At 38.0% G+C, this 24,037-nt stretch overlaps 1 protein-coding gene across 4 annotated transcripts in view; it reads right to left on the reverse strand.

Annotated features, from left to right (window-relative positions):
• The window catches only part of SLIT3 (slit homolog 3 (Drosophila)), a 531,488-nt gene that overhangs the window by 166,278 nt on the left and 341,173 nt on the right, over window positions 1-24,037 (reverse strand). For 3 of the 4 annotated variants that reach the window (XM_010579134.1, XM_010579133.1, XM_010579136.1), the window contains exons 9-10: window positions 22,603-22,744; window positions 5,475-5,546 (exon numbers count right to left, since the gene is read on the reverse strand). In XM_010579134.1, the coding sequence (XP_010577436.1) occupies window positions 5,475-5,546; window positions 22,603-22,744 (214 nt within the window). The remainder of the gene's footprint in view (window positions 1-5,474; window positions 5,547-22,602; window positions 22,745-24,037) is intronic. The other variant, XM_010579135.1, reaches the window with a different exon arrangement.

The following is a 24,037-nucleotide window of genomic DNA, read 5'->3' on the forward strand; positions in this document are numbered from 1 at the left end:
GCAGCAAGACTGTGTTTGTCTAAGAGAAGAAGCCTTGTGGTAAATGAGATGTAAAGATGAACATATGCATAAATACCAGAAACATGTAGTATAGTCAAACAAATTTCCCATCAAAACCCCAGGAAATTCCACGGAGGGCTTGTCTCAATTTATATGAAACGATATCAGTAATTCTTAGGATGATAAAATTCTTCTGAGGTAAGACTTTTCCCACACCATCTCTGTTTAATATCAATGGGAAAAGCCATGGGAAACAGACTACCCAGCCCCTGATCCCAAAGGAGGCACCAGTGCCACTGAGGAGTTTGGCATTCTGCTGGTGATGTTTGGTTTTTAATGGCCTAGAGAAAACAAGCAGTACAAAATTCTACAATGACCGTGATCTGGTGAAGCAGGTGAGAAGAGGGTTGACACAGCACTGGCAGGTCTGCCTAGACTTTTCAGACACTAAGGAAAGCCTTTGAGCATCTGAATGGAAATCGTGGACCTTTGAAACCAGCAGCACTGTGGGGAACACCCAGCGTGCTGCAGACCCTGTCAGAGAGCCCAAGCAAGTTCCACCCTTTCAGCTATGATGTGAGTGGAATTCAGTTATAGTCTGCTGTCATTTTCAGGGGGAAGCATGTTCCTGGTTTGGAAAATACCTTTCAATTTTAATCACAACCAACCAAGTACACGAAGATAAATACAGACTATGCCACAATTTCTTTATATATGGAGCCAAAATTACTACACTTGGGACCCAGATGATCAGAACTGGGTGCCTTATCATGACTGTCACTGCAATCCAATCTTTCTGTCAGTCAGCTCAACCAGGTGCTTAGCTACAGGCATAACTTTCAGCCACCTTGTTGCATTCACTGACAGTTGGTATCAGCTTGTATCAGTAGCATCAAATCTTTTCAGTGATAGCTGGACTCATGCAGGATTTCATGTACATCTTCACTGTTATTTCCACTGGGGCACATGCTAAGGAACCCAGTCAGACTCTAAACATCACTTGAACAAGAAGGAATCAGAAAGTAAGAGAGTTTTCTATTCTGTACATGTTTCGAGCTACAAATTCTGTTGGTTAAAATTTTAATTAAGTCCTCTAACTGTTTTCAAATCTAGCCATATAAAATAGGATATTCTTTGGTTCTTTTATGAGGCTCAGTTCTTTTGTAAGGCTCATGAAACAACTGGTCTGCAACCTACTGATGTTTTCTATTACAACATCCTGCCTACAAGGACAGCATTCAGTGAAGGTTTCTTCAGCTCAACTCACAGCAGCCAAATTTGTGACAATGAAAGTAGGAATATTTATTTTTTATACAGGTTTCTGTGAAACTTGTTTAGACTGTCTGGTAGCATTTGCTGCTTTTTATCTAGTAATTCTTATGTATGCAGAATTCTGATGTGAATTCTATGCTATCTATTTATTGAGGAACATATTAAAACCTATTACAATGACATGAAATCGTGAGTTTTCTGAACAATGGCGAGCATCTGAAAAGGGGCATCTAGTTTTTGAAACAAGTATTTCAGCACTATTTTATTGATTTGCTACATTTCAACATTTCCATCCTTTCTCTCTCCCCATGTCCGGATGCTAATGAATGTATAACTAACTAATGGTGCCTGAACGTGCATAAATGCCATGCTGGGTGATGACACTCACTCACTTCATGCAGATGCACTACAATCAGCATTAGAAGATAATTAGACACATTATTTCCTTTCCATTAGAGCCCAAGCTCCACTGCTGTTGGATAAGGAGGCTCCATCTCCTTCTGACTTGACTGAGGCAAAGGGATTCGATTATGTCCTTGTACTTTTGTTCCCTTCCTTTGGTCTGCTTTGGTAAGATCATCCTATTCTGTGTTTGATTTATATCAAGACAGAGATATGGGTTTTTCTAACCTGCATGACAGCTAAGTCAATTTAGATCGCTTAAGGCTCATTTTCATAGTTTGGGGTATCTCTGAATCACTCAGTGGAAATGTAGCTCTTTAGCTGGAAATGTAATAAACTTATCAGGATTCCACCCAGGCAGGGAATACATTAGTCATCTCATACTAGTCTCCCTGCACCTCTGACAGCACGGTAGAGATCTTCTTTCAAAAGGTTGTTGAAGACACCTTGGAGGGCGTCTCTGTTCAGTTACCAGTTAGGGACATAAACTGTTTTTGACTTTGCACCAGGGGAGCAAGGATACCCTGTGAGTCACTGTATAACATATGACTGTATGGCTTAAATGTCTTTACTGTAAAAGGTTTTGAAACAAAACAGATTTATTTTTAGACGTAGCCAAATGCAAAACTATTAATAGCATTGGATGAATATTCTCTTTGTCGACTAATATTATTAGAAACAGATCACTTGATTATCTCTAACATGTAAAATGGACTGTTCTCATTTGACAAGAGTATTCAGCAAAAATCCATGTCATATATGGTTTAGTTTTTAGAATCTGCTTAACAAAAGTAGCAATGCCACAGAGCTACTGAGGAGATTGTGAAATCTCAACGTGTTTTCTGCTAATATATGGTAAAATTGATTTGACAACATGAAATTCCCTGCAAGCATCAGGGCTAGAGAGGTACAACCACATCTTTCAAAGTGGATCTATGTAGTTGGCTCTTAGTCTTGTGCTACAAACTTGTTAGTGAAAAGCCTCAGAAAAAGCAAAGACAAAATGGGAGGTAATGCCATAAACTTTGGAACTCATAGGCTAGAAGTTACAGACCTATGGTACAAGCTCAACTGCTATGTAAATTAATTCAAAATGGCATGTCTGGGCCTGGATACTTCATGTAATAATGACAACAACTTCTGTCTCTGAAGATGTGATGTATCTCCTCCAAGCCCCTCAAACCTCTTCTAAAACCCTTGAATAATTGAGCACAGAGGTAGGACCTGTTATATTCACCCTAAAATCAGGGGAACCATCATCCCAAATTATATCATTCAACTGCATATTTGAATCCTACAGGTGCCATATCTTCCTTCTGAGACAGATACATTTAGCTTCATGTAATTAATTGTGTGAAAAGATGTGAGCAATTATGATGAAGTCTAAGACAAAAGATTTCAGCTGCTTTGCTAAAACCCAATCACCATAATAACTCTCCCATCTTGCAAGCTATTGAAGAGGCCATCTAAACATCAAACTTCTGCTAGATGCAAATGTAACACTTGAATTAATATACATGCATCTTCTGCTATCATCTTGACCTATTAATATCAAGTCATATAAAGATTATCTTGGACAACTGGCTTTTACCTAAAAATTAATCTCAGTTATCCAATCATTTAAGAAAAGAAAACTGCATAATCTTGCAGGAAATACTCAGTAAACAATCAAAATACTGAGAGAACTACAAGTGAGCAGTCTAGGATCCCTAGCATTCTTGCATATTTATTCACCAGAAGGAGAAAAATACAATACAATTCACAATGTTATTGTAATACTATCCTCTGAATTATATAAAAGAATTGTTATAAATAATAGTTAATAATAATAATAGTAACAACAACAATAATAATAACAACGTTCTTCATTTGTACCCTGGGTAGGGCATCAATTAATTAAATCATGCTATCACTGCTCACTGAAATCAAAGTGACTGAAATTAAGAAAGGCTGACAACTTCAGTGATACCAAACATGTCCTTCCTCTATAAGGAAAAGGATGGATAATTCTTTTCTTTTAAGAGGTAGTCTTTTGACCAAAGTATATTTTTGTGTTAACAATACTGGGAATCTTGCACACTGAAAAGATGATGTCAATAATCTCTTCAAATAGTGGAACAAATATCCTCAATTAAACTTTATGTAACAACAGTGATGCCCAATTTAGAGCCTCACTGTCCAGCAGGAATAAAACTTTAACAAGGAGACAGGTCAATAACCAAATAGCAAAACATCATGTTTGTTATGGGACATTCTGCAGCCTAGCTATCTATCCCAAGTTCTTCCACAACATGCTGTCACACTAACTAAGCTTTGATACAGATCATCTGGCACAATAACTTATTACTTAACTATGAATTCAGATCTCAATGAGTATGCCAATTATACTCCAGAAAGCTCTTAACACAACTTGCTAATGGAATTCTGCTGTGAAATTCTAACATTAATCATTTCACATACTAAGTGCCGCATTGGGTTGAGCAGCTAGTCAAGTTAAAGAACATTATTTTGGTCAACTCCCATAAAACTAGAGTTCACCAGTCATGAAAAATGAAAGCACAGTAAAACATTGCCAAAATCTAAAATTAGTCATACCTCAGAAAGGACTAAGTAGTGACTTTAATAATGAAAAAGTTACAAGTTAGGTCACTGAAAAGGGATCCATCATTTTTCACTGAAATTACCATCTTGCTATCTAATACAGTACTTCTTTAAAAATACATACAGCTATATTGAAAGTGAGACAGAAGAATAGAGACTCTATAAGATTGATGATTTGACCTGTTAAATATTAAGATACATATTTACAGCTCTTCAGCTCTAGGAAGTTGGTAAGTTTGGCCTGGCAAACATAGGAATTTTACCCTTAAATCCAAAGGTACAGCGCAAGATCATTTCAGTTTCCCAAAGCATTAACTATCTGATAATCCAGTGTCTTCTGTGAAATGAACTGACAGTTTCTTAATTCCAGTAAGTATTGTTCACATCAGAAAACAAGAACTGTAAAGGCAGCCTTAGCACTGAGCTACAAAGCCTGAATGACTTCTGGAAGTTACTGGTCCAGTGGCACCCATCAACATTCTCGGTACTATGGTGAAGCAGGAGTAACTTGTTTTACCATATCTGTGTCATTGTACTACTGTCACAACATCTCTCATGTATCACTTAAAAATGAAGAGAAAGACTGACGAGGGGGAATGCCCAGGTTATCTGCATGAGAGCACTGCTACAAATCAGGATTTTTTTATTTTTTTTAAATCCAAAGAGAAAACAAGAGCTAATAAGAAAAGAATTGTCTGGGTATCTACTGGTGATTAAGAAACCGAGAAAACAAGCTCCAGCAGGTTTCTTTGTTTTCTTGTAAACAGTCAAACCATTTCAACATCAGGACATTGAATGCACTACAAAAAAATCTTAACTACTCCGCAAGAACATGCACTCCTGCTATAACTGGGGTCAACTAAATTGAAGTGGTGCAAACAGATACCAGAATTAATGAGAAAAAAAACCTGAACTTAAAATATTTTCTGAGGAAGCAGATTTGAAGTTTGAACAGACTAACAACTAATTAGTTCACATTGTTTATAATAGGAAGTGAAATTAAGCATTAGTAAGGATTTCATGCACTGTTAGGCATCCTGAACCAAATTCCATTGTTGCTTACACTTTGAGGAGATTATTTGTGCAATCCCCAGTGATTTCAACATAGAAATTGCCAATATGTTTCTAAAATACAGATACTGAAATTGAAGCTAGAAGATTCATGATTGCTCTTGCATGTTGGTCTTATTAAAACTTACATTCTCTTAAGCTTCTTGTACTGCGTAAAAGCTCCAGGGGGAATGATTTTGATGAGGTTTTGTTCCAAACGTCTGAAAACAAACAAAGTAATATACATGTTAACTACACAAATATAGGACAGGAATAACATTAAACATGATAGCAAATTTTTATATAAACATAAAATAATTTTATAGAATTTTTATGCACATCAGATTTTTCTTTTGAAAGCCACTAAATGTAGAAAATACTGAGAAAATAATTTAGAAAATAAAATAATCTCATTGATTACACTAAATCTGTATAGAAAAAAGTCACAGGCTATAGAAATTGCACCTTTAAAGCTCATGGAATTAATAAAAAATAGTAGGCAAATTTTATTACTACTTAACCAAAGGTAAGGTAGAAAATACAGATGCTTTCCTTGACTAGCAGTTGTAAATAGAACGTAGCTATCTAAACTAAAAGCTATGCTACGTTGTGACAGCTTAATAAGTAGATTAATAATACTATCAGAGTGACTCAGGAGCAACAATCTGTGTGAACATGCTGAAAACCAAAGTGGAATTCACTGCAAGATAAATCCAGATTTTCAAGGGAGAGGTAGAGTCTATGTTAAAGCAGAGCAAAACAGGACTGTATCTTCGTATTTTAACTACCAAATACTGAAGGTATTCTAAAATATGGTCCAGACTGCATGAAAATGCTGTTGTTTTCATTTCTGAGATTTGGTTTGAAAGAAGTATTCTTTATGAAGCATCATAAATGCACGTTATCACTAAAATGTAAGCAGCTTTAAGATACTGCATATAGTAACCACTAAGATTGATTTCTGTTCCTTGCCAGACGTATTTTCAAGTCTTTGTCAGCAAGTTTCCCAAATTCCTGCTAAAAAGACTGTCTTCTCCTCAGATGACCCCTAAATATTCATCTCAATTAGGAATGTAAAAGTGGCCCCCATAAAACGAATTCAAATGACCACATCAGCTAAAATTCTACAATCAGAGTTGGAACTGAAAGCAAAATTTGATTTTACCTAGCTCTTATTATTCAAACATCGTGTATTTTTTCCAAAAATGTCATAAAAAGAAACAGTTTCAATAGCAAAAATCTGTGGTTGGAAATGGTTTAGAATTGAAATACAAAACCATACTGGAATGATGGAATGAATCACTCCAGTCATTTAGAGCTGCTGCAGCAATGCAGAGGGGAGAAAAAAAATTTAAAACCAGGAATGGAGATAAACTGATATGCAGGGAGAAGTAAATCATGTTTTTTAAATGACTTGGGAATAATGTAGAGAAAATGTGTAAGGCCCATCAGCCCTCTATTGCACAGCATATCCTTCTGTTGATCTGTGCTTTCAACAGACAAAAGAAAAATCCCCTTGAAAATAAGATATTTTGCCAGCTCAGTTATACTCTAAGAAGCTATTTAAGTATGAATATTGTGATACTTGCACAGTCAACTTGTACAGTTGTTGTGGTTTAACCCTGGCGAGCACTAAGCACCAGGCAGCCGCTCACTCGCTCCCCCCACACGGTGGGATGGGGAAATTGGAAGGAAAAAGGTAAAACTCATGGATTGAGATAAGAACAGTTTAATAGGACAGAAAGGAAGAAACTAATAATGATAATAATAACAATAGTAAAATGACAATACTAATAAAAGGACTGGAATATACAAAACAAGTGATGCACAATGCAATTGCTCACCACTTGCCAACCGATGCCCAGTTAGTTCCCGAGCAGCGATCCCCCTAGGGCAACTCCCCCCAGTTTATATACTGGGCATGACATCACATGGTATGGAACATCCCTTTGGCCAGTTTGGGTCAGCTGTCCTGGCTGTGTCCCCTCCCAACTCCTTGTGCCCCTCCAGCCTTCTTGCTGGCTGGGCATGAGAAGCTGAAAAATCCTTGACTTGGTATAAACACTACTTAGCAACAACTGAAAACATCAGCATGTTATCAACATTCTTCTCATACTGAATCCGAAACAACACTATACCAGCTACTAGAAAGAAAATTAACTCTATCCCAGCCGAAACCAGGACAACAGTCAATGTGCATGCACTCTTATTTCTGTAGCAATCTATTTTAAAGGTTGTGATCAGAGTTAATTCTACTCCTTGTTTTGTGATTTGAGTTAGTGTCTGAGATTTCCCTTCCAGTTGGTCTAAATATAACATGCTTCATTTCTGGCAAGTACACAGTGAAATATAAATTGCTGTAAGCTTCAGCATGCTACTATTGTTGGGTGTTTGTCACCAGAATTAGCAGTACACATATTCTTCCCATAAAGGCTTTTCGTCAGCTTGCCAGTTTGGTGTTTAACTTCTCCCAAGTATTTCTATGCAAGACACTTCTAGGAACAAAAGAGGGCATGGCATGGCTCTTCAATTCCCTTGTCTTATGGATGGAGACTGGGGGGTTCACACATGCTGCACATAGGTGCAGCATAGCAGTCCTTACAGGGAAACTCAAATATAGTGATGAGGGGAAAACATAGCCCCTTTTTATAATCACTTAAAATTCCAAGGAAATTTTAGTGACTCAAGGGTGGAAATATACAGAGAAATTTTGCCCCTAAAGGGCAAAAAAGGCCAAAATTGGAATGGCCACAGATCCCGAGTAATAAGAAAAAATGAAATTTCTGGAAAAGGTGGAGAGGAATACAGAAAAAGAGTTGCTTCAGAGAGCTACCTTCTCAAGCAGTACTGATTCTTCACCCTTTCCTAAAAAATTTGCAGCAGATGGCCTGTACAGAAATAGATGGACAAGGCTGTTGTCATCTGCTGCTATATTTTCACCTTAGCACCTTACATGTTTTTTTGTTGTATGAAGCTCTTTGTAAATGAAGGACTAAAGACTGCACATAACACATTATGCTTAGCGCACTACATTTTGCAGATGCTACCAGAGAAGCAACAAGCAGTACCGTGTGTTCTGATCAGGGTTTGTTTGCTGGTGGATTCCAAGTTGGGCACAAAATGCAATTGATCTTGGAACATTAAATAAAGTGCAGCGTTAAATAAGCAAGTATTTTAAAAGTATGAAGTATTAATCTGACTTCCATTTATTTTTTTCATAAATGCATATTATAGATTGGCAGGCATAGGTTGAAAATCACAATGCAGTTACACAACTAAAATAGTAGAAAACAAATTATTTGTATTAATACTTTGTGCTTTCACCTCATCTGAGCTCATAAATGACACGTGAAGGACAGTACAGAATTAAAAATCTCTAGGAAACACTAGGTTTTGCCAGAAGGGGTGTTGGCAATTTCAAGGCGATGAAGGCTTAATTATAAACCAGTGTTATTCATGATATAATGGGAAACTGCTGCTAGAGGTGCCATCTTTCAAATAAAGTGAAAAACAGAGTTCTCGCCTAGTGTTGTCATTTTTTTCTCTAAAAAGTGAAAGAGTAATCTGAATTTTACAGCCACATTTTATTTCAGAGAAAATTACCTAGTTTACCTAGAACATGACCTCTGGAAACCTGTATTTTTCATGGTCTATCCCTGCGTACTATGAAGTGCTGTCATACACTATAAAACGACCTGTGCTAGTGCAAAGCAACATCAGTGAGTTCATTTTTTTTGTGTATCACCAGAATACACTATAAAATAATTTTACAACACATTTGAGAACTCTGTACAAGAGGCACAGTCCTAAAAGGCTAAATTTTGATCATTTGAACTACTATTCTCCAAATTTAAGATTGCTTACAACTCAATAAAATTTTCCTTGATTTTCATCTAATATTTCATAATAAGATCTATTTAAAAGACTCCACAAACAGAATTCATGAAATTGATAAAATAAATTGGCCATGTTCAAACCTCTCAGGGGCTTTTGTTCCTCCTTTCAGTTACCCATTTCACTGTGCCATGTCGCCTGCTGCCAGCTGTACTGCTTAGATGAATTGAAGCATATCTCCCTCCCTTCTGACACGCAGCAATTCTCTGTCTGCCTCTCGAAGCTTTATTTTAGAGTCTTTGACAACGGCATCAAAGGACAAGAACAATTTCCTTTCTCTTCTCTAATATATTGTTAGAGATTGGAAAGTATGAGGGCCCAAAGGATTCAGATGCATTTTTCTTGTAATAACATGATGCTAGACAGGATAAAGTCCTCCTTCTTCCCACTTTTCAAATGACTTTGCAGAAATGAGAGCAAAAAGTAAACATGAAAAAAAAAAAACCAGGGGGAAACTATGCAGTTAAATATGAAAAGCTATCCCAGAGTAAAGAATAAGCACTCAAATTCCCATGCTAATCCATCTCAAAGTTCACTGAGGTGCAAATCTTTTCATCACCTCCTCATCTGGTGCCTGCACTGCTCACACCCAGGATGGCAAAACACAAAGGATAAAAAACTCTGCCTAATGCAGCCTTTGTAGAGCCAGCTCACACTCTCAGGAGTGATGAAGCCATTTGTCTTGAAGAGTGATTCCCCCTGCAGAGTCAGGGAGACAGACGTATTAATTTGGGCCTTAACTATCTCTCTTCCATTGAGGGAAAGAAAGAATTTGTTATTTGGGTCTCTAATAGAGCAGTTTGCTAGCAATTTTCCCATTTCAAACACCGTCTCAGCTGCTAATGTGTAATGTTTTGTCAAGCTTACCTACCCATAACATAGACAAATCACTAGCTTGGAGAAAAAGAGAGGTAGTGAAGCATCAGTACTGATAATTCTTAGCTGTCAGATGAATAGAGCCTACAAATGAGACAGCCATGCTCTATTAACAGTGCCACTGAGCTCTTGCCTGAGACGTGTCAGAAACGTCCCTCTGCATGGGGCAGTCATGAACTTCCCTGCTGGGAGAGAAAGTGAGCGAATGAGCCAGATTGCTCCCTGGATTCCGTCGCTCTGCTCCTAGCGCTGGGGCTCTTTGGGCTTGTATCACTCAGGTAGCCAATGACCAAAAGCAATCGCCAAGAAAGAGAAAGCGTAAAATCAGATTAGCGTGCAGCAGTAACATGTAGCACACTCGCACCTGGCAGGACGCTCACAACCTGTGTGAAGGTTGTTGGGAAGGGCAAACCCCTCGCTTTTCTCCTGCCCTATAAGCAGGGATTTGCAGGGAGTTGGTTAAGGACTGTTTGGGGGAAATGAGCAGCATGTGCATCCCCCACAGTGACAAAGCCCAGGGCTGGGGAGAACCATTTATATTAGGAAGGAGGAAACTTCTAAAGCCCATAACAATCAAGAGAGACACTGTTCCTCCTTGCTAAGGAGTGAGAACAACTGGATTATAAAAGCTGCTTGGACCATTATCTTAAATTTATCTCATATTTTGGACTTGCATATGTTATTGTACATTTTGGACTCTGATGAAGAAAAGTCCACAGATATATTTTCAGTATTTAAGAGGAATAAATCATACTTAAAATCTGGTCTTCTTATTACAAATATGGGCTAGATCTGATCCCTGTCGTGACCCTTTTCTTGCCTTTTCATATGAAATATAAGCTTTATTCCTACCATGCACAACAGATTCAGGTAGCTGCACTGAAGTATTTACCCAAAGACAGCCCTGGGTAGGAGGCACCCTTTTTGAGAGGGAAGGAATCGTGCCCTGCAGTTATGCAGTCAGAACTTGTGGCTTATTCTGCAGTGAAAAGTGCAGAAGCCTCAGTCACCACCCTTTACACCAGAGCACTGCAGTACTGCACAGGGCACTTCTCCGCAAAGTGCAAGGTAAAAAACCTGCGGTTCTGTTGCTTCAGAAAGTGTTTATGGACCTACATTACCAAGGAACAGCCTTTTTGTGGCTCTGTCTCTCAACCCTCAGTTCTCTGATGGGTAGAAAAGAAAGTGCATTGGGATGGCAGGACATTCAGCATTTTAAATATCTGTGCTTACTGCTTGTTTTAACAGACAGTTAAAGCCTTCAATCTCTACCTCAGCCAAAGACACTGCCACCACTATAAAAAAGCTAAACACGTACAGTTCTCCAAGACTTTTATAGTGCCGCCTTTCAACACAGTACCTGAATGACTTCCAAATAAAATTAATAATATGTATTATAAATCCCTCTCATTAAGCCTGCCTTAGGAACTGGAGAGCTCAGAGCCAGTAAACTGTCCGTCTGTATTAATGCAAGGTGACAACTAGAGTTTCCCTTCATATTCTGACATTTGGTGTTGATTTTCAGGATCTAGCTGTTGAACTCCTGCTATAGTTTTAAAAAGGACTGTTTCTTAACTATTCACCTAAGGGCAGATCTTTAACAGACAATCTTATCAAGAATGAAGTGACTTTTCAATATAAATCTACCTAGGAAGCTCCATAGATAATTCTACTCACCAAAAGACATCTTTCAGAATAAAACCAGATGTTTTGATATGTTCTATCCTACCATGGTGTTCATCTAAAAGTAGTGCTAGTGATATTGGATCTTCTGACATACCACAGTGAATTTAGTTTAAGCCGACACAACTCTGTAGTTGAGCAGTTGGTCAGGTATCTGCTGGTAAATGCTGAATTTGTAATGGCAGTCACATTATGAATCCACCAGCTCTGTTGTGATATGTTAATTTTGCTCAAATGTGGTACAAACAGGAAGACACCAGAGAAATCTGTAGACTGGTATTTTGCAAGACAGTTTTTAACATAACACCAATGTCTTTATCAACATAAACAGCCAGAATACAGTAATATACTGTCAAACCTCAAGGTTTCTCCATCTATCACTGTGATACTCCACATTCCTCAGTGGAATTTTTGGCCCTTCATCATCACTTTTCATTGTTATTTCTCCTGCCAGTCTCATTCATTTATTTTCCTTGCTTCATCCTTGGAGTGAGAGTGCAGGCACCCACCAAGCATGCTGCTGGTGCCTGAGCTCCCTCTCACTGCAATGCCACAATTGCATGAATTGTTCATGGATTGTGCCCAGATGTAAAAGCAGAGACTTCAGGCGTGCTCCCCTGTGAGCCATCATCAGCGGGTACAATCAGTGAGGATGTTAAAAGTTAAACAGAGGCTGTTTCGGGGTAGAATACAAAACAATTTCTCCCCACTCTTATTCTAGACTAGACAGAGATAATTTCCCTTTTCAGAAGACTTTATTGGGTCACATGGACTTGGGTTTGCAGGAAGAATTTCACCTGTATACAGGCATGTGGTTGTGAACACAAGTCCAGGAAAGAGAGAGCCATTAGGTTGGAGAGATTTGGTAATTTCCAACTCCCTACCGTGCAAATGCAGCCTGATTGCATACTTCATTCAACTAGCGTGCATGTGTTCCTGCGTGTTTGTGTTTCCGAGATGTTGTGGTATAGCAAACACAGCAGAAACATGGATCCCACTCCTGGACTTTTGTGACACCCAGTGATTCCAGTTCAGAAGGCTCCAAGGAGACCAGCCTGGAGGGTGCTACATAGACAACGATGTTCTTGCATTCACTTCAACAGCACAGCATCTGCTCTGAGGCTGACTCAACCTTAGACCTCTGCTGAGCACTTTTTGTTGTTAATTTTTGAATGTGTTTTGGGGAGTTTGCTTTTTGTTTGTTTAGGTTTTTTGGTTTTTTTATATCTGAAACTTGAAGTCTATACTTGGGAGACACAGTTTCTACACTGCTTACTGGAAAGCAATAGTTGGCTTCATAAATGTAAACAAGTAGGAATGGTTTTTAACAAACCAGACTCAGAATGTTTGCTTTACTGAGAATAAGCTTTTGTTCCATTAGGTCCCAGAAAGACTAGCCCCTTAACAAGTCACATTGCTATTTCATTATTACTTTAGTAGGTCAGTCCTACCCACCCTCTATTAACTTCCAGTTACTTCAGGAAAGTTCCAGCCCAGATCACTTTCCAAATTTTCTAACAATGCAATAACTAGCTCAGGGATCTGAGGATTTCAAGTTAGTTAGCATTATATTTGTCAAGTTATAACACAAAAATATATTTTTAGACTTAGTGGAAATGGAAGCAGTAAACTGAGAGAAAGGGGAAAAAAGTAATTGTTTAACCTATAATCTAACTTACTGTTAAGAGCTCTGTACATTCTGTAACATCTATTTTTAGTACACATTTACAAATACTGACAAGGAAAAGGCAACACACAAGAAATAAGTAGGGAAATTAAATAGCCTTCTGGTAGTCAAAGTTCTGCCACCTGTAATATTTTGTCAACAAAACAGATTCTGTCATTTGAATATAAACATTCATCAAATCCTTTGTTCTTTACCTTTTTTTTTTTAGCAAAATAAACAGAACACATGTAAGCCAAAAGACAATTAGTGTTTCATGCAGTAAAAAAACTGATTAGCATATTTTATTGCAAAGATATGATTTTATGCTCCCTATTTTATTTTCTGTGATTTCTTCTACACTTTCATAATCAGCTTTCAGGATGTATATACTCATTACACATTACAATCTCCTCATTTTGCTTGGCAAAACAGAGCTTTTGAGTGACATTTGTATTGGATAAAAAAATATATATGCCTCTGTTCATACCATTCATTTTTATTAATAAGGCTAAATTTATGTTCCTACTACACTGAAGTGATATCTCTGGAAAAAAAAAGAACACACACAAAAAAAACCCAAACAAAAAAACCCCAAACCCCAAACCTACAAACCTTGTAAGGTTACTAACTCCTACACAGCTTGCCTGAGTAAAATTCACCTGCACATAACTTTTTTTTTTTTAATTAAAGAAATCGCACTACTACAAAGAGGAAAGAAGGTGGTAAAAAATGATACAGCCAGAATGAAAATTATCATGTGTATGAAATCTAGATTTGTCAAAATGAAAACATCTTCTTATGCCTATAGATTACATTAGTTACACTTAATTTTATAAATAAAAGTAAAGACGTAAGAAATAAACCTTGCCTTGAGCTTACAGCAGAAATTCCCTGACATGACTGCTTGTTTCTAAAACTGTGAAACATAGCTTCTTGTTTTCCTTAATCTGTCTCAGCACAGAAAACACCTTTATTCTTAACATTTCCCATATATTTGTATTTTCTCTACTGGCTCTCAATCTAAAATATTTTCTTTATTATTTCTTTATTATTTTTGTGTCTTGCCCTCATAGAATAGAAGATTTTCTACATATTTTTGGCCTTACAATAGAAACTTCTTTTTTATATTGAATGCAAGGATTGAATGACAGTTTGCCTAGTGAGATCCAGAAAATAGTAGTCAAATTTGACATGTGAAGCTGTCCAGAGCCAATTTACAGCAGTGAATGAAAATCATATTATATGATTCAACTACAGGAGCCAACCTGATTCCCTAGCCAAGGAACTTGCCACCAGAGGCAATTATGGAACATTTATTACAGTGTTCAAAAATACTGTGCTGGCTTCAGCTACAGTATTTACTGGAAGCCTGGGAAAATTATTATAATTTTCTTTTAGGAGGAAGAACAATGTTAAATGCAGAACTGTCATTCCTCTATCCCCAAAGTTTATAGTTTCTACACACTTATATTCTTGAAAAAAGAAAAAACTCTTGCCTTTAAGAAGCTGAGAACTTCAAAGCCAATTGTTAACATATATGAAATTGTTATGGTGCAGTTAATTTATAATTTATATAAGAAAGAATTAATTTTATTACAATAAATAGTTACCAGTGCTCAATCTTTTTATAATAGCTTTTCTGACTTTATTTTAATCAGTGGAAAATTGATTTTGAACATACCAGTAATTTAAATGCCTAGAATTTGTTGATCACCTTCCTCAAATCACAAAAGCTTCATCAAGATTCATAACAGGAAGTCCCAGCTCTCCTTTAGTACTCACTCCTACAGGTACTGTAGAACAGAGGAGGTAATTTCTTCCCAAGAGAATCACTGAAGCAACAAAAGCACAAACGTCTTTATCTACAGGTCTGTCCGCAACACTGCCCAACACAGTGGTACCTTCATGACAGCAATTCTCTAAATATTAAATTTGTCAGAAAAGCATTAATTAAAGGTGGGGCAAGTAGAACATCACATTTCAAAGTGACGCTCTTGCAGAAAAGTAGGTTCGTTTTCATTTTGACAGAATCATGAGAAAACCAACAGTTAAGTGCATTAGATTTTTCCTTAGTGCTCAAACTCCAGCATTTTTCCTAAGAGTAGAAATTAAGCACCAAAATCAAGCACTACTCATACCTACGAAAATATCAGTCACCAATTCAGCTATCAATAGTGAGAATGATAAACTAAACCAATGTAGAACAAGTGACTCAAAACTGACCTTAAGCCAAACCTAGATGCTGGTAGAAGGGCTGCCATCCTATTTTACTCTGCTCAGAAGCCAGACGAGAAGCTGGGGTTATTATCTCACCAGATAAGGGTGCCTAAGCAGCACTTTTCCTTGAGGGACTGTCAGCCTCTTTACTCTGTCTGGAGCAATTACATTAGCATTTAAACAAAACCTCCTCGTTTCTGATTTATATACGTCCTATCCAGCATTACTCTTGGTTTATACGATTATATTTCTCTTAATCTCACCAGACAGAGAGTATTGTAAAGGTTAACTAACAGTGATAAAGCAAGCTTGATATGAAAAAGCACAGGTTTGAAATCTAAGAGTAGTTTCAAGATCTAAGGATATACTTCAGATTCTGGAGTTTGATTTATAAGCCTGCAGATGATTGGGACTTGGCTTTTCAAAGTAATTAGCGTTGCACAGCACAACGTGTTCAAAGAACAGCTCCTATTGACTTTTGCTGCAGCTGTGAGTCCTCAGCACTTCTGAATATCTCAGCTGAGTCAGCCAGAAACCGAGGATTACATCATTAGTGACCACCCATGAAAAGTTTGTGCAAGTCACTTGCCCAGAATCAATTAATAAAACCACTGGCAAGAAGAGATGCAACCCAATTCTCTGAACAGCACTCATGAGATTGTCTTCCCCAAAGTCCCCATTTGAGAATTTTCCTGTTTCTGCAACAAATAAACAAATCCTGTACACATAGGCTCCCTCACTATAGAAGCCTGATGCATCCCTAGACAACAAGAAACAAATCCGGTCTTTTAACAGCAACGTGAGACTATGCTGTAATTAAAGTGCATACCACAACAAATATATACAAAAACACTGAATGAAGACTGCAGCTACAAACACTAACTCTTTGGCATTTTTTTAAATTTTTTTTCTTACTTTTTGAATAATATATTTAATTTAGTGGATTCAAAAACAAAAGCTGAATTAACTAATTCCATCACAGCTAAACTCACGTGTAACAAAAGTACACCACCCAGACCTCTGCACTGATGTCTAAGTGAACAGCAGAAGTTAAAACAGTAAATCCCTAGGTAGTCTAATAGCTTATCTCTGCGTAGATGGTCACTAGCGCACAGGGACAAAGACACATAAAGTGTTCTTGGGTTTCTCAAGTACACAGAGACAAGGCAGGAAGGCTCTGCAAGATACATGTATTTTCTGGTGGGAAGAGACTCCTCAGCTCCATCTTCACCTGCGCCACTCTGTCCTGGCCCCACAGCCTGCCCAGCCCCCATCCATGCCACCCAGTGTCCTAGCCCTCCTGCCACATCCCAAAGCCCACCCTGCAGAGCTTGTGTCCCAGGCTCACTCCCAGCAATCTCAGGTCTTATCACCAGATATTCCTCACTTTCTCAGACTCAGCACTTTTATCAACTTGTCTTGATTTCCTTTCTTCCCAACCTTTCTCAGCATATGTTTTGTTGTTTCCTCATCTGAGTTCAGCCTTCTTTTCCCAACAGTTTCCGTACTAGGCCCAGCTAGTCTTTATTCTCTCAAGTGTCTGTCCCAACCCACAATCCTGCCCTTAGCACTAGCAATTAATCAAATCCTTCTTTTACACAATTTGAAGATCCTTCAGAGAAGCAGTACCCAGTGCCAGCGCTGGTGCCAGTGGTTGCTGCTCTGGCAGCCCAGGAGCCTGCCTGCCTCTGGGCACCACAGCATGAGCACCCTCCACCATGCACTCCAGACCAGACAGCAGCAGGAGGGCCAGCCTTTGGGGGGCTGCTCCCTGCTTTCACTCAGAAAGATCTTACACAAACTTTTATGAAACACAAAGGCAGAAGTAGTAGTCCCTGCACTACTGTTTTAAGGTGTACCAAATTCTCAGACAAAAGCTGTCCAGAATCAATATCCTAAAATACAGCCTTGTTTGCAGCGATAAATAAAAAAATTAAGTAGATCAGTCTGAGATAGACAAACAGCGTGAAAACTTCATTCTAAAGAAGGGACAGAGGAAAAGTGTAGTGAGGTGGGGAAAAGATGAATACAGAGTTACTGATCACTCTCCAGTACTGGAAGGCACCAAACGAACATGGCAGGCAGCATGTTGAAGCAAATATTGGTTGAAACACTACAGACAGGGCTAGCAATGCCATTACTCCCAGTGTCCCACATCTGCAAGTGCAGGAAAGCTGTCCTTTCCCTGGCATAAACCAGCCAAACACTAATGATTGAGAATGGGCAGACAGCACCAGAGCTTAGATCCATGCAGCCTAATGTCCTGAACCAACAACAGCCCAAACCACATGCTGAGTGAAATCCGCTGTTGTGGCAAGCGTGTTTCTCACAACACACTTCCAAGCTCCCACAAGCTGCAGGGTAGTGACTCTCGCAAGCACAGCTGTTAGCTTTGGATTCAACAGGTCTCTACTATATCCTGGCTTTGCTGTCTTTATGGTCTGAGCTGTCATTCAGTCTGACAGGCACTTGTTGTGAGGTTGCGACCAAGTCCGATCAAAAAAACAGATTCTTTGGAGACTGTCTCCTACTAGTTGGTAGGTCATCCCTCCCACCCTATATCCCTCCAAGGTGAAGTCTATCCTGCATTCACACTGTGTTCCCTATTTATCTTGCATGCATTTTCTCTCACCCTTTCTAAATAAATGCAAACTTCTCCTTTTATTGTAGATGCTGTTCCAATGTAGTGAAATGACTATACTGTTCATTTACCAGCAAACCATCAAGCCATATTTGTTCTGGTATTTCTTTTTCAGTAAATGCCTCCAGGTGCTTAATGACTTTTGTTTTCATCCAAGTGTTCACGCAAAACTCTTCTGTACCTATTCTCATGTGTTTCTCTATAACATACACTGTTCATTTCTCCTCTGAAAAACACAAGAGAACCACTTTGTAAGCAGAGAATCTTTTATAACATTCAACACAGTCTGTAGTCCTCAGCTTCAGTTTCTTGTAACTCATTTTTCCTCAATTTGGCTGCTGATGTCAGATCCCCACTGAACAAGAAGCTTTTTTAAAAAATGAATTGCATTCTGTACATTCTAGCTACCTATTTTATGAAATTATGAAAAAGCAAGGCTGGGATACAGATTTCTAGCTTTCCTAAATTCCTTTATTTAATAATAAACATTCTTGCAATGAGGGCCTGCAGGATAATGCACCTCAGGGAGATTTGTAATAGAGTAACACAACAGACTTCTAAGTCACATGTGGCAGAGGTCAGCAGCAAGGGAAAATTAGTGGCGTATGATGCTTGTTTTATGTTCCGTGACAAGCGAGTTGCCTGTTTCGTGACAGGTTTTTATCAACAAAACAAATTTAGGCCTTGTTGGCAGCTTTGTCAGAGAAGGTTCTGCCTGCCTGTGTTAATGAAGAAAGGCAGGAAGGCTGAGTAAAAGATCTTTAATTAATACTGAAACACAGAGTGAAATGTAGGTCACCTTTAATAACCATGTTAGAGTAACAGCTGTGTGTTTCATTTTTGTAGAACAGTTTGTCAGTCAAGGGTTCTTATCGGATACAATTTGGCTTACAAAGACATACTGAGTTAAGGGGAAATACAAAAACTAGAAAGCTGTAACTGAATACAACTAATAACCAAGCAAAAGAACTTGGAAATGCCCCAAGTGGAACTGAGGTAGGCACAGCATTTTAATACTATCATATAAATTTTATGAATGGACTACAGTCTATAGGGGGAAATGTATTTTAGTGAAATGAGTACTTACAATGCTAGATAGAAAAGAAACAGTTGAATGAAAAATACATCATCTCAAGTAATATCCCTTAGGATCTATGTAGTAGCAACCCAGCCATGTAGTTTGTCCCTACCCCATATTCCATAGGAGGAATCTCATCTCTAGTAAGAGTTAGATCTCTCAAAGATTACGAGGATCAGACCATAGGATTACAGAGTCCAGAAAGAAGTGTTCAGGCAGCACCACTACGTAGCCACCTTTTATAAAAACGGTCTGACTAAATGCCAACCATGGGGGCAAGTGAAAAAAACCCAACAGCGCTGCTGCATGAGAGCAAGAAAGGTGGGTTGCAGCACATTGAGAGAATTTACTTGGCCCCATTGCTATAACATTACAGCAAAAGAGTATTATTCTGCCTATCACAGCAAATCAAAAGACAGTCATTATTCCATGTGTAGCTGGAACTAGACCTCTGGAGGGATTTTATGCTGAATAAGCCCAGAGCAGCCTCAGACAAACTGAATTTGTGAGCAGTATGACAGACTTCTGCATAAACCAGAATGGCTATCTTGGTCAAAAGAATTTATGTCAGGATTTTTCTGGGAAAACACTATGGCAGTTTCTTCCATCTTTCCAGAAACCTTTTGCTATATGACTATAACCTTTACTCTGTGTAAGAATATGACCTTGGATATAAGGTTAATTGCTCTTTTTTACTAGTACTTTTACAAAATGAAAACACCATTTTACCAGTAGGAAAAACCATACAGAAGCGATGTCACTCATTAAGACTTATTCAGAAAGAATCATAGAATCATCGAATAGTTTGGGTTGGAAGGACCTTTAAAGGTCATCCAGTCCAACCCCCCTGCAATGAGCAGGGACATCTTCAACTCGATCAGGTTGCTCAGAGCCCCGTCCAACCTGACCTTGAATGTTTCCAGGGATGGGGCATCTACCACCTCTCTGGACAACCTGTTCCAGTGTTTCACCACCCTCAGCATAAATAGATAGAACTACTTAAATTTCTTAATATATATATATTCCATAAAAATGAAATCTTCACAGGATCGATTCCCACAGAAAGGGAGCAATAAATGTTTTCCTGAGGGTTACACTCTGAAGTTCTGCAGAACTACTCCTACCTGAAGTGCCTGTGAATTGCAAAGGGTATGTGCAGGATTAGAACAATTCAAGAGGTTTATCTGCAGATGAAGACTCAAGTAAGTACTGCCTAAAATGCAAGAAGTCTGACATCTAAATCATTAAACAGTGTGCTAAGAGCTTTTTGTGGTATTCTATGGATCTAGAAGGTTTATAACCTCCAGGTTATGAAAATTTCTTAAAATGCTATGTGCTTCTTGACTCACTACCTCACCACCTAACTTAAAGGCTCTCCAAGTCTTTCTTCACTTTCTGCTCTTCTAAGTAGATCTTCTAAGTTGCTTTTACTACAGGTTACAGGGGCTACTTTTGTGGACTGGAGCAATCAAAACAGAGACAGGACTTGGATACTCGATGCTATTATAACCACACTAAAGGTGAACATTTTCACTTGCTTTCTCACACTGAGGTGCACTGCTGTAAGGATAGTGCTGGAGCACACCAATCTCAGCCTTCCTGCAGATACTGCTCTCCATGTGACTCTGGCATGGAGCCACAAAGATCACCTGATTTCTGCTGGCATTTTCAACACTACAAAATAAACTTTTACAGTTCTCCTAGCCCAACCCTAATTTGTGAGCAAGTCTGGACCAATTTCATCCTCTGTCTCTTATTACTGAACCAATCCAGCCACTCCTGAAAATTTGTACTCCATCTGACAGAACTGGAAACAGGACTAAACATTGAATACTCTTAGTATGCCAAACACAATTTATATATTCAGGATAATTTTAACTGACTTTCATGCACAGAAAAACAAGTATTACATGCATAATTTGTGTGCCACAATATACTGGAAATGAACACAACCAATGCATTCTGAACTTTGTCAGGAGGTGAGCAGGCAGGTAATGGGAATTCAGAACAGCTTGCATAAGAGTTTATATTTCCTGTAAACATTTTTACATGCTCTAGATACTTTGTCAACAATGTTAATTTTCAGATGTTGTTTATTCTTTGCACTTACTGAGCTTATTTTTTCATTTCTAATATATTTTTTTCTGTGGAGATGCACAATCGAGCATAAGCTACCTCTGAACTGTTGTACTGATAGCAATCCAAACAAATTTGAGATGAATCTTAAATTATAAAAGCAAATGACAAAGTGACTTAGAGGAGTGGTGGTGTAGAGCAGATTGCCAGCAAACAATATAGCACAGCATCTTCACTGGCCATAACTGTCACATTCCTGGCATAACATAGTGGGCCAGGCTACATTTGAGCAATTCAACTTATGCTTTATCCTAGTGAATTTTGCTATAAAGCAGTATTTCTACAGCAACGAGAAGCTGAATGAGTCCCATGACTATACACATATTTGAATCCATACTATGTAGACTGTAAAAGCTGGCTGGATGTCAGTAACCTCTGTACAAGCATCTAAATAGGAAAAGAATTGATCTGCTTTCCCTATGGACTAACCAAAAGCAACTTGGTTTAATGTAACTATTTCAGGACCACAGTAGTATGAAGTCATGGACACAAAAATAGATGATTACAATTCCTAAAAGTAGTAAACACAAATAAGTCAGTAAAACCAGTATCTGATTTCACAACACAAAAAAAAGTCACAAAAGTGTTAAAGAATTGGGAGTAACAAAATTTGGGAGACAAGAAATAGAAGAAAAAATCACCAAGGACAATGTGTTCTGATGTCATGCTTCACTTCATCACAAATACATCTTGCCAAGCTAACAAGAAAACCCTCCACCTCTTGTGCAATTCACCAACTAAACCCAAAACAATCCAATTTTTAAAAAAAGGGCTGTGTATTTCCTTTTCCTGACTATAGAACTGTAATCCCAGATTTGTCAGATGTAAACACAATCTGAACATAACACGCCAAGAACTTCATCTTGGTTTAGGGTAGGGCAACTTCAAACAATATCTTAATTTACATTAAAGAACAATTTGAGCCCTTAGATCAAAAGAAGAAAAGCAAAGAGGACAACTACAATATACCTGGTAACTGCTCAGAACAGTTTTCAAAACATATGCCTTTCTTCCACACAGGGGGCTATGACACGGACTAAAAATGGAGAGACATGGAAAAGAATGGTGCATTACATTGGCACTTACATTTCCCAAATGTCCTCTGGTAGGTTAGCTGGAATTTCTGTTAAGCCCCTTCCTCGACAATCCACTACATTGTTGCTGCAGGTGCAGGCAGATGGGCAAGTGATGGAACTGGCACTGCACGATGGAGGTTCAGACTGGGGACCTGAGGCATAATGAAAACATTAAATGTTAGTCTTAAAAAATGATTGCCTGAGATTTTAACAACAAAATACATCAGTGTCTGAGTTTTCTGGGTCCTTTTACTATATTAAGTAATAATTTATTTGGATTCAGTGAATATACTGTGCTACAAATCAACTGCAGACAAAATGTGTAAAAGATTACTGTGTTCTTATTCTTCCTCAGTCTCCACTCTGTCAATCTCTTTCTCTCAAGAACACTTCTTTGGTCCCCTCCATGATCAGCCATATCAATTTATTCAAAGACTTTTAAAATAAGCCTTAAGATCAAGTAGTATTTCTAAAAGTTATCTTTGCCTAGAAGTTTCCATTGCACAACCACTCCTTGAGTATTTTTACATACTGAGAGAAGACTGTCATCAAGGATGACTTATGTTTTTGAAATGAGGTTACATATTATGGCATAAAGACTGGAAATATAAAGCTATTTTTTTCAAGATTAGACAATGCAGTTAATGGAAACACAAAAAGAATTTAGAAAAATGTGAGTTCAAACCTTCAAATCCTTGCTTAATCTAGTAATTCCACTGAAGGACAAGAAGCTACTTACAGAGCAAATGTTCAGCATGAACACGTTGCTCTATATACATTCCAGTCAATCCATTAGATTCAGGTTTAATTAAGTGTCATTAAGTTTTTTTGAAACTGTAGCAATTATGTCAATTTTACTCAAATGGTTATGATTCCTACATTTAAAATTTTGATATATACATACACTTACAGATAAAACGGTTTTGCTACACTAATTGAGGTTATCAAGATGTAGCAGTTATTGACTAATCTATGGTGAGTCATGTTTCCAAAGTACATGTAACACAAGAAACCCCAGTATCTTTTTGACCAGACACAGAGGGCTGAATGTGAAGGCTTGTGTTGGTAAGAAGTGACAAAAACATAATAGAAACAGGAAAAACTGGTATTTTCCTAGATTACAGTAGATTATAATCAGAAAACATATTTGGTGTACTGGTTGGAAAAATTAAAACATCATAATTGTCAAATCACAAATACATGTGGAAACATGGAAAACTATACACAAAGCTGTACGTTCTTGGGGTTTGTCTTGGAAAAGACCCATGACTGATACTTTCATAAATTATAACTGCAGGTAACAAGAAGTCCAGAAATATTTGTTTGCAACAATTTGCAATCCAATATCACTATGAGAATTAAAATTTTATAACAGTGCAACATTCTTATAAATTTTCTCTCTTGATTTATGCCTACATACCCTCTGGTTTAGCCCTTAACTACGC

The sequence above is a fragment of the Haliaeetus leucocephalus genome, unplaced genomic scaffold, assembly GCF_000737465.1.
Source record: "Haliaeetus leucocephalus isolate CR32 unplaced genomic scaffold, Haliaeetus_leucocephalus-4.0 Scaffold656, whole genome shotgun sequence".
Classification (NCBI taxonomy): domain Eukaryota; kingdom Metazoa; phylum Chordata; class Aves; order Accipitriformes; family Accipitridae; genus Haliaeetus; species Haliaeetus leucocephalus.